This window comes from Schistocerca nitens, chromosome 4 (assembly GCF_023898315.1).
Source record: "Schistocerca nitens isolate TAMUIC-IGC-003100 chromosome 4, iqSchNite1.1, whole genome shotgun sequence".
Taxonomy (NCBI): Eukaryota; Metazoa; Arthropoda; class Insecta; order Orthoptera; family Acrididae; genus Schistocerca; species Schistocerca nitens.
Window position 1 is genome coordinate 124,474,964 of NC_064617.1, and position 12,037 is coordinate 124,487,000.

Here is a 12,037-nt window from a genome sequence, read left to right on the forward strand (position 1 = left end):
ACTTCTAGAAGTGTATACAAGTATGGGAGGGTAGGGAGAGGAAATATATAGATGAGGGAGACTACTTCAGATTTTTTTTACAGTTGTTATGCTGCTCACCAAAAAAATATAAGAAAAATATTTTCCTTTTGTGAATCCTGAAGGGACATGAAATTTATAACAAAGAAAAACCTGAATTAAAGTGACTCATGGAAAAAAACCACAACTTGCACAAATATGTATTACATTTTAGTAATTGGTGTTTACAAATGCCTTTTAATTTGTTAATAAAACACTTGGAGCAATACCTAAGATCTGAGAAAGATTACTGGGGTATTTCAGCAAAATATACACCATTTTCTTGTAACTTATGGACGGCTCCTCACATACAGTGTAATTCAAACAAATCTTACAAAGACTTCTCAAACATAAAAATGTGTCACCAGCATAACTTCCTGTAATGATGGTTCAGACTTTCACAGATAATTATTGCATTTGTGTCTATTCTATAATGGTTGGCTTCTTTCAAAGGCCACTATGTGTCATCTTCTTCATCTGTTACTCTTGTTGGACAGCAGAGCCCTTCTGTACCATCATCCCGAATGCAGAAGAGTACTTTCTCAGCAGCTGTTACTTCATGTGGCACAATGCCATGATATTCTCTCAGATCTTCTGATGGAAACCATGCCTTATCATTATCCTCAATGATAAGGATGCCAAAGGCCCTGTAAATAAGAAAACGCTAAGAGCTAGATATTTCACTTACTTTTATTGATACCAGTCCTACAAAATCAATAAATAATAACAAAACTATGAATACTTTCAACTATAATATATATTGGATTCTTCTCATCCTGACCAGTAAGTATCCCCTGACCCAGGGTTCTGGGTGACTTTTTCTGAACTCTACTCCATTTTATGAAGACAGAAACTTTTCTCAAAAGAACAGATACCATTAATGACCATGCAGCTTCTCTAGAATAAATGATAATTAATTGAAACCCTCAGCTACCAACAGGTGTTGCTGATATACCTCGATGGGGACAGCTGAAAATGTGTGCCCCGACCGGTACTCAAACCCAGGATCTCATGCTTACATGGCAGATCCTCTATCCATCTGAGCCACCGAAAACACAGATGAATAGCATAACTGCAGGGACTTATCCCTTACACGCTTCCCATGAGACCCACATTCCCAACTGTCCACAATCTACATATGTAATGTTCATAATAGATATTTTTCCATCCACTCATTATCCACGCACACTATGGTGTTGTTTCCTGTAAGAGTTAGGGCAACCTGTGCACATTCACACTGATGAAGGTCAATGGCCGGGTAGCCATTTAACTATATATAGTAAAATGGCTACCCGGCCACTGACCTTCGTCTGTGTGAATGCGTACAGGTTCCCTAACTGTTACAGGAATCGACACCATAGTGTGTGTGAGTAATGAGTGGATGGGAAAATATCTATTACGAACATTACATATGTAGATTGTGGACAGTTGGGAATATGGGTCTTACGGGAAGTGTGCAAGGGAGAAATCCCTGCAGTCGCGCTATTCACCTGTGTCCTCGGTGGCTCAGATGGATAGAGTGTCTGCCATGTAAGCAGGAGATCCTGGGTTTGAGTCCCAGTCGGGGCACACATTTTCAGCTGTCCCCATTGAGGTATATCAACAACACCTGTTGGCAGCTGAGGGTTTCAATTAATTATCATTTTCTCTACTCCTTTTCCTGAACCTAAACAGACCTTTTCCTTAAACCCTCTTCCTTCAACCCTTCTGCCAGAAGAAGGAGCAAATGGCTCCAAAAGCTTGCATTTATTATACCTTTCATATGTGTGTTCTCCTGTCACTACTTCCTGAGTACTTTTTTTTTTATCTATCCAATTACATTTTATTTTCAAAAATTGATTATTTCCATTGATATACGAGTTCACTGTTACTAAGATTTTTGGCCAGTCCTAGGCTCTGTGTAACGCTTAAAGCAATATGTATTTAGAATGGATAATTATGCAGCTTTGTCACGTTTATGTTTGTGTGTGCATGTAGAAGTGTGTCCGCACACCTGTGCTGACACTTTGAAAAGCAATTGCCCTAGTTTTAAAGCACTGAGCCATAAAATTCTACTTCTTATTTCTGTGTTTCTCTGCTTTCTCATTCCCCAGTTAGTATCCTAAATTATAGTATTAAATCACTCATTTCATTAAATGAACATCACACTTCCTTGACTCAAAGTCAGACACCTATGTTTCTGTTCATAAAACTCAAGCTGGCAACACACACTGTCAGCTATTAATGTTGGCAACAAATAAAATAATTATGATAGTAAGTAATAGAATAAAAATTCACATCTCATCCTTGCTATGATCAGCAGCATCCAACATGATTTGATGACTTGTAAGTGTAGGTATTGAATGATGTGGAACAGGTGATGCAAAAGTCAATGATAAAGTTGGCTTGTTTGTTCATTGCAAAAATACCTAAAGTAGTAAACGCTCATGAGTAGCTTTATGAAAACATACATTTGAGAGGGGATGACTTGGTTTGTTCTAATATAATTTCATAACAAATGCCTTTTCTGTAAAACTGAAAGAGGATGAGATTTATCATAACATAAGGTATTGCAAGGAACAGGAGATTCAGAAGAATTAATTTTCTATAATGGAGAAAATATTACTGTGGACATGTCACATGCCAGTTCAGGATCTCCCACATAGCTAGCTGAAAAGTGGATGTATTGTTCTAGCAAGGGGCTGAATTCTACATTGAGCCACACAGAATTATAAAACCATCCACTTAGAAAAAACAGGAATTGTTATCACCTCTGCCACTGGTTTATGGTGCCTCATTGAAGCAAACAAAGATTTACGCTACATCTCAGCTTGTGATCAGAAGAAATACTCCTTGCAGCTTTTCACAGAATTTTGACTCATAATCACTATCCAGCCTCACAGATGAAAGAAATGTTAATACCCTTTCTAAAACCCAGGAAAAAGTAGCTTGCTCCCTGGCAGCTATGGTAGCATCACCATAACAACTTGTATCAGAAAAAGTCTTGAATAAATTGTTAACCATCATTTTGTCTGGGTTCAAGAGTCCAGAAAACTACTCAAACACTCCCTGTTTGGGTTTTTGAGATATCACTACACCCTCAATAATTTCACCCTGCTGCAGATGGAAGAACAAGAAACCTTTCACAAACACCATGTCAGATTTTGTAGGGTATCAAGGAATCTTGTGATATTAACTCCATGAGTAATAAAGACAAAACATTTATATTTTCTCAAATTTGAACATATGATCAAAACTGAAACTATGTTCTGCCACTGATGATTCACCTTTATGTCCCATTAGTACAAATCTAATGAGTTCCATGCAATGTTGCAAGATACAACACTGTGTTGCCCATGTACTGTCTGCCACAGTTGTAAGGGATGCTATATATACTGTGTATTCGCAGTTTTAGTTTGTTCTTTACCAAGCCAAGCATATCTTTCATTTTTCAAGATGGTTGAAATATGGTCTTGATGTTATTTTTTGCACAGATTCTCATAAATTTTGCTGAAGGAGCCTCAATGTAGGGAATAAAGGCAGGTTTCTATTCCTCTCTCTCTCTCTTTCTACATCTTCTTTGCAGATGATTGTATTATTTTCTTTCTCTGATGCAGGTCTAATCTGTGCTTCACTGTGCCCATTTTGGTGAAAAATATCTCTAAATGTTGCAGCTCAGCTGGAGGATTTCTTTGTCACAAATGGCACATGCCCTGTGTACTAGTCATTAGAACAGTTTACTGCTGTGCTGGATGATGACAGTCTGTTGCAAGAAGAGCTAGATCTGTGGGTCTTCTTTCTGTAGACTTCATGGCCTAGTGTACTGTCTGCTTTTCTTATTATTGGAATGTCCAAAAACGGAAGACATCCATTCTGTCCTATCTGCATCATGAATTATACATTTTGACAGATGTTTTTCAGGTCATCCAGAAATCATTCAGTGCCTCTCTGGCATATTCCAACACAATGAAGATATCGTTCACACAACAGAAGAAATGTTTAGGACTGAGCCCTGCAGTTTTCACTGCCATCTCCTCAAAGCACTCCGTACAGCAGTTGCCAATCCCAGAAGCAAGTGGTGAGTCCATGACCACTCTATCAACTTCTTCACAGAACTACCTTCCACATTTGAAAGTTTTGGTGCTGTACATGTTCAAACAGCTTCACTGTTAGGGCTAAAAATGATCTGCTAAGAGTACCAAGGCATGTTGAAATGGTACTTGTGTGATGGTATGTCAAAGCTCACCGGTAGATCATCCTTCCCCAGTCACATCCCCCTCAGCAAGGCCATAAATCTGGCAGAATTCATCACGTGATGACTGCAGTGCCCACTATAAATTTCATAAGTGAGGCTAAACACCTGACCACTCCATATGTGAGTCCATTAATAATGATCACTAAAGGACTCAGTAGTACACCTTCTTTATGAATTTTAGGCAGTGTACATAATTATGTTATGTCTTCCTTGCACGCTGTTGAACAGAGAATTTAGATATTAATTTATTCTACATTTAATACCAAATATAACAAATAATACACAAATTTTTTGCAGCATCAGTTGCTAACAGCAGTTTTGAATGTTGAAATATATACAGATACAAAAGATTTATAAATCTGTTGCTCTTAGATAGAGTGGCTATTCAGAAGACATCAAGCCCTAGCCACTATGAATGTCTGCAAATGTTATTTAACTGGAAAACACACAAAAAGGACGCAGTGCATGAATGTTGAACTTTAGTACACCCAACATTCGAGCTCCAGAGAGGGGATGCTTGTGTCTCATTGACAATTATGTAATCATTCATGGCAGCACCCTTGTATCACAGTGATGGCTGTAGGAAACGTTGTGACATAACTGGCAGTGACGTATTAGAAAGTGCAGCCAACTGGATAATGTCCGATATTGCAGTGTGGAGGTGCTGCAGCTCTTGATAGAACCACTTCATATCTTCTTTCAAAAGAACTGATTCATGAACAAGCTATTGTTTTTTGTGTTATCTTCAATGTTGGGTCCTTCTGCAGCTTCCTTTAGGCCATATCTTGTAGTAGGGCACTTATTTTCTTGTGGCGGTCTTCAACACAGAAAAGAACTGTTGCATTTTCTTTGTCAGCAGGTAGGACTTCTTTTCATCTTGTCTTAGCAATCATTATGCTCTCTGTTCTGTTTTTGTCATTTTTGGTTTCAGAAGTTGGGATTTATTGATGATCTAGTGTGTTTCAAGGCTAATTTCCTCCGCTTTTTCAGCTGACATGCTATGGAGTGCACTTTTAACATCAATAATAATGCACTGTTTTGGTATTGTGTTGGGAACAGGAAGTTCAGCTCTATCCAGTGGGCCAAATTTGTAGGGGCATTTAGTTCTTTCTTCATCAAGGTGATAGTCATGCAGGTATCATTGACACCCTGGGTCTTCATCTGACCTCCCACCAGCCTCTCAAAATTTCTGTGTTGTCTTTTGTTACTGTGCTGCCTTTGCATTTAGCCGTAAACAAATAAACACATTACATGCTTACATCTGGGACATAAAAATAAATCAGCAGTGGCAGAACACAGTCTCAGTGAGGGGACATATATTCCAGTTTGAGGTAACAAAAATAATGTGCCAAGTTAGCAGCTTTGGGGAGAACATGTGCAAATATTCAATTGAGATGAGGCTCCAAGACAGTCTTGGCAACAGGGATGCCAACTATTGGCTAAGTTTGGCATAGAACTTTGCACTAGCAGCTGTATGCCAAGAATCCACCCAACAAATGATACTTCATGCATCTGGGCAAAACAGAATGCATCGAGAGTCGAATGGTGGACCATGCACCCAACAGGACACTCTGGGAAAATCTACATTCACACATAACATTCATGATTGTTGCAAGGCATGGATCATAAGGTGATTTTACTGTAGCTTCTACAATGAAATAACTGAAGGTTTTTGGGCCCAAAGTGATACTGTTAATGGTTCTTACAGTATGTTTTGCTACCAATCACATGATCTGTAATTTTCTTTCTGTCCCAGAGAAGAAATTGAAACTAAATGACTTCATTAATTCCTACTGTAATAAAATATTAAAACAATATATTTTCCCAAAAAAGTATCAATTATCTAAACTGGAGACACTAGAGCAGTGTAACACAAAAAGAAAAAAAACTACAACAAATCTTTTGCTGCAGCCATACTTCAGTTCTATAATGGTTAGCGATTGTGAGTAGAATGTTTGTTTTACTTTTATGTTTTGCTGGTCATCATTTCCACCTTGTTTTAACTGAAAATGTGTAACATTGGTGTAGGTGCTTGATTTATGAGGCAAGAGAAAAAGTAAAACAAGAGCACTGAAGTGTCATCAAATTAAATACAGGGGGAATTAGATTGGATAATGAGACAGTAATAGTAGCAGATGAGCTTTGCTATTTTGGTAGAAAAATACTGGAAGATTGGCAAAGTGAAGAGGATATATAGTCAAAGTGGGCAGTAGTAAGAAAAACTTACTGAAGCAGAGAAATCTGTAATCACTGAATATACATTTAAATGTTAGGAAGTCTTTTCTAAAAGCATCTGTCTGGAATGGAGCCTTATATGTAAGTGAAATATTGATGATAAATAGTATGGAAAAAAGGACAATTTAAGCATTTTAAATGTGGTTTTACAAAATGAGCTGTCAACCTCTGCACCACAGCTTGTTATTAGAAGAATGAATATATTGTCCAGTTTACATACATTGCTGCTAGAAGTTGAGTATTTTCTGTTTGCTTGGTTACCATCACATGTTGCAAAATGGTTGCTCCACAGTAAAAACATTTTTTGTTCTTCAGTTTGTGAAGTGTAATTCCATGATTTAAGTTAAAATACATTTCAAGTTGAGGTACCTTACTGATCTCCCAAATGGATGGAATGTTCACAGATTGTATTGACAGTTTGCAGACACAGGATATGCAGGATATGCATGTAAAGGAAAGAGTCCTGGCTACCCTTGTGTTTCCAAAGAAAATATTGCACACATCCAGTCTGCTTTTCAATGTAGTCTGATAAAATCAACTCATTGTGCCAGATAGGAGTTACAACTGCTCACAATGATAACTTGGTGTGTTTTGAGACATCAGTTTGTTATAAAACCATATGAGTTACAGCTGTTATAGGCTCTACGGCATGACAAAAAATGCGTATGTGTAGCATTTTTGATGCTATTGACAATGATAACACTTTCACACAATGCAATTCAGTGATGAAGTGCCTTTCCACCTTAATGAGAAAGTAAACAAATACAGTGTACAAACTTGGGGCCATCAGAACTTACATGCAAACAGTGGACATGTACGAGATTCACACAAAGTCAATGTGTTTTGTAATATATCCCACTCATTTGTTTATGGATCATTCTTCTTTGATGAAAACATAGTTAATAGTCACCAGTATCTTATTATGTTACAGAACTGATTGTTTCTGATGCTACATGACGATAACTTCATTTTTCAGCAAGATGGGGGACCCCCCACTAGAGTCACCAAGCACATCAATATCTGAATGAAACTGTACTGAGCCACTGATTTGGTTGTCAAACAGCAAGTGACATAGCCCTTCTCATCTGGCTCCCATGGTCACTGGATCTGATGCCCTGTGACTTCTTCCTGGGGGGGGGGGGGGAGTTCTATTATGGAGAACATTTATGCTCCAACACTGCCACAGAGCCTAGAAGAGTTGATGAACTGTATCTGTACTGCCATAATGTAAGTGAGTGATGACAGACATGCTTACCTGAGCGTGGGAGGAACATCTACATCTACATTGATACTCTGCAAATCACATTTAAGTGCCTGGCAGAGGGTTAATTGAACCACCTTCACAATTCTCTATTATTCCAATCTTGTATAGTGCGTGGAAAGAATGAACACCTATATCTTTCTGTACAAGCTCTGATTTCCCTCATTTTATCATGGTGTTCATTCTTCCGTATGTACATCAGTGTCAACAAAATATTTTTGTATTCAGAGGAGAAAGTTGGTGGTTGGAATTTAGTGAGAAGATTCCGTCGCAACGAAAAACGCCTTCCACTTAATGATGTCCAGCCCAAATCCTGTATTATTTCTGTGACACTCTCTACCATATTTCACAATAATACCAAATGTGCTGCCTTTCTTTGAACTTTTTCGATGTACTCCGTCAGTCCTATATGGTAAGGATCCCACACCACGCAGCAGTATTCTAAAAGAGGATGCACAAGTGTAGGCAGTCTCCTTAGTAGGTCCGTTACATTTTCTAAGTGTCCTGCCAACAAAACGCAGTCTTTGATCAGCCTTCCCCACAACATTATCTATGTGTTCCTTCCAATTTATGTTGTTTGTAATCATAATACCTAGGTATTTAGTTGAATTTATGGCTTTTAGATTAGACTGATTTATCATGTAACCAAAGTTTAATGAGCTCCTTTTAGCACTCATGTGGATGACCTCACACTTTTCGTTATTTAGGGTCAACTGCCACTTTTCACACCATTCAGATATCTTTTTTAAATCATTTTGAAGTTTGTTTTGATCTTCTGGTGACTTTATTAGTCAATAAACCACAGCGTCATCTGCAAACAACTGAAGACGGCTGCTCAGATTGTCTCCCAAATTGTTTATACAGGGTGTAACAAAAAGGTACGGCCAAACTTTCAGGAAAAATTCCTCACACACAAAGAAAGAAAATATGTTATGTGGACATGTGTCTGGAAATGCTTACTTTCCATGTTAGAGCTCATTTCACTACTTCTCTTCAAATCACATTAATCATGAAATGGAAACACACAGCAACAGAACGTACCAGCGTGACTTCAAACACTTTGTTACAGGAAATGTTCAAAATGTCCTCCGTTAGTGAGGATACATGCATCCACCCTCCATCGCATGGAATCCCTGATGCGCTGATGCAGCCCTGGAGAATGGCGTATTGTATCACAGCCGTCCACAGTACGAGCACGAAGAGTCTCTACATTTGGTACCGGGGTTGCGTAGACAAGAGCTTTCAAATGCCCCCATAAATGAAAGTCAAGAGGGTTGAGGTCAGGAGAGTGTGGATGCCATGGAATTGGTCCGCCTCTACCAATCCATCGGTCACCGAATCTGTTGTTGAGAAGCGTACGAACACTTTGACTGAAATGTGCAGGAGCTCTATCATGTATGAACCACATGTTGTGTCATACTTGTAAAGGCACATGTTCTAGCAGCACAGGTAGAGTATCCCGTATGAAATCATGGCGGTGAATTGAGGAAGTACAGTACATACTGACGAAACTAAAATGAGCTCTAACATGGAAATTAAGCGTTTCCGGACACATGTCCGCATAACATCTTTTCTTTATTTGTATGTGAGGAATGTTTCCTGAAAGTTTGGCCATACCTTTTTGTAACACCCTGTATATACAAGGAACAGCAAAGGGCCTCTAACACTACCTTGGGGAACTCCAGAAATCACTTCTGTTTTACTCAATGACTTTCCATCAATTACTACAAATTGTGACCTCTCTGAAAGGAAATCACAAATCCAAGAATTTGGGTATCGATTTGGTACTGTTCACACTACTGGTGGAGGACATATTGAACATCTTTAATCTAAACTTGAGAGATTTGTAAATATGAGTCACAAGTTTCTTAGTTGTATGTCTGCCAGTTTAATAAATATATGCATTTGAAATATGTACATTCTTTTTGAAACACTCTGTATACTGACTGCAGTAGATATTCAGAGACTTGTACAGGAAAGACTAGCGTGGAGAGCTGAATCAAACCAGTCTTCAGACTGAACATCTGAACAACAAAACAAATAGGAAACATAGTCCATTTTTATGCAAAAAAAGAAAATTTCTGACACATGGACCTAATGTTACCACTAAAAGCACTGCAGTCTCTAAGGTCTGTTTATAGCATCAATAGGATGAATCGACTAGACAAATTCTAAGTAGTAGGGGAACTTTATAAGGAAACTTATAAGGGGATGATAAACAGTGTTTAGTAACAAAAACAGTAATGCAACCTATGAGAAAGTATGCTTGAAACAATAAGTAACAAAAAGTGGAATAGTAATGGTCTGTGTGCTGACTTATCAAACAAAAATCATAAAGCTGACAATTTTCAAACTATTTTTTCTGGATGTAAAAATATCACAGTTATTTTTCTGAATAAATGTTGGCTTACATAGGATAATTTTGAAATTCCTAATGAAATCAATGAAGTGTTCAACAGTTTTGTTGACAAAAGGACTCATCTAGAGACATCCACACGGTTTTAATTATTTGAATGAGGACAGTGTATTTGAGAGTTGCTTTGGTGAGTTAAGGGGCATAAATGTCACAGTAGTTTCTATTTATAGAGTGGTAGTTAAAGCTTTTCTGGTCAAATTTTAGAGCCTGTTAAAAAATCTCAATAGAGGAAAAGGAAAGAGATTGTATTAGCTGCTGACTACACTAATAATATCATAACTGAAAGCATTGATATGTCCAAATCAATGACAAAATTAGTACTTCAAAGTTAATTTCACTCAAGCCTCTAGAATAATGCTCTGTCAGCGACGTGTATTTTCAGTAGGTACTATGATTCTTTTATGAAAGTGATGTGGCATGAATCTGTGTACAGGATCTGTATACATGATAAGTGTTAATATTAAAAAATACATTATTTTTTAGTCTTACTCATGCAGCTACACTTAGAAATCAGGTTTTACCTCTCAGGCTATCAGTTTTTCAATAGAAATTTGTCCATGGAGTTGTCCAGGAGAAATGATTTTAGGTTAGATTTCAAATTTGTTTTTCTACCTGTCAGACATTTTATCTTATTTGACAAATGATTAAATAGTTTTGTTGCTGCATATTGAATTCTTTTCTGAGCCATTGACAACTTTGATAATGGGTAATAAAGGTCATTTCTCCCTCTAATGTTGTAGGTAGGACATCACTGTTCTTCTTGAACTGTGATGGATTACTTATGACAAATTTCATTAATGAGTGTATGTATTGTGAAGCATGGAGAGCTGCATCAAACCAGTCTCAGGACTGAAGACAACAACAACAACAACATGTATTGTGATGGTGTAGTTAAAATGCCTAACTGCTCTATAACCACAGGTGAGCAGCACATATTATTCTTACAGTTTGCAATCAATAATTTCTTTCTAGATGGTGAGTTACCCAAGGAAATTATCATGTGAGACATTATTGAGTGGAAATATACAAAATATATCACGAATCTGATACATTTGTTTACAAGAATTTTAGGGCCTGTTCAAAGAGTAAAAGGAGCTGAAATTAATTGTTTAAGCAGCTCACTAATATGCTTCTTTCAGTTCCAGTTTTCATCAATATGTACACCCAAAAATTTGGGTCATTCAACCCTACTAACCACTGTTCATGTGCTACATCAATTATTGATATGATTCTGTTTTTTGTGCAGAACTGAATATAGCGCATGTTTTAAAAATTTAGGGAGAGCCCATTTTCTGGGAACTACTTACTAATCTTTTGAAAAACATCATTAACAATCTCATCTGTGGTTTCTCTCTAATGGGATTTATTATAAACTCATCTGAAAAAAGTACAAATCCTGTTTGTTGAATGTTAAGTGGAAGGTCATAAACATATGTAAGGAATAGGATTGGATTCAAAACTCAGCATTACAGGACTCCCTCTGTGATTTCTTCAGTCACAAAAATTTTCTACCCTTACAGCATTGTTTGAGTTATTAAGCACAACTTTTCATAAATTATGATTCAAACCAGATATGTGCAACACCACTGATTCCATAAAATTAGAGTTTCTCTGAGAGTGCAATATGATCTACACAATCAAACGCCTTGGGTGGATCACATAAAGCCAAATGCTAATAAAATAAAAAAATTCCAGGAATTCCAGTGGGCGATGTTTTAATATTTAAGACTTGTAATATTTGATGAGTGAAAGTATAAATAGTATTTTCAGTTGAGCAACCCTTCTGGAATCCAAACTGTGATATGCTAAATAACTTGCTTCTACTTACATGGGA

The 12,037-nt window shown here is 37.4% G+C and overlaps 1 protein-coding gene across 1 annotated transcript in view; it reads right to left on the reverse strand.

Annotated features, from left to right (window-relative positions):
- Window positions 1-514: 514 nt before the first annotated feature.
- Window positions 515-12,037, reverse strand: part of LOC126252163 (sodium-dependent neutral amino acid transporter B(0)AT3) — a 169,129-nt gene continuing 157,606 nt past the window's right edge. The window contains exon 12 of the mRNA XM_049953031.1: window positions 515-704. Within this exon, the coding sequence (XP_049808988.1) occupies window positions 515-704 (190 nt within the window). The remainder of the gene's footprint in view (window positions 705-12,037) is intronic.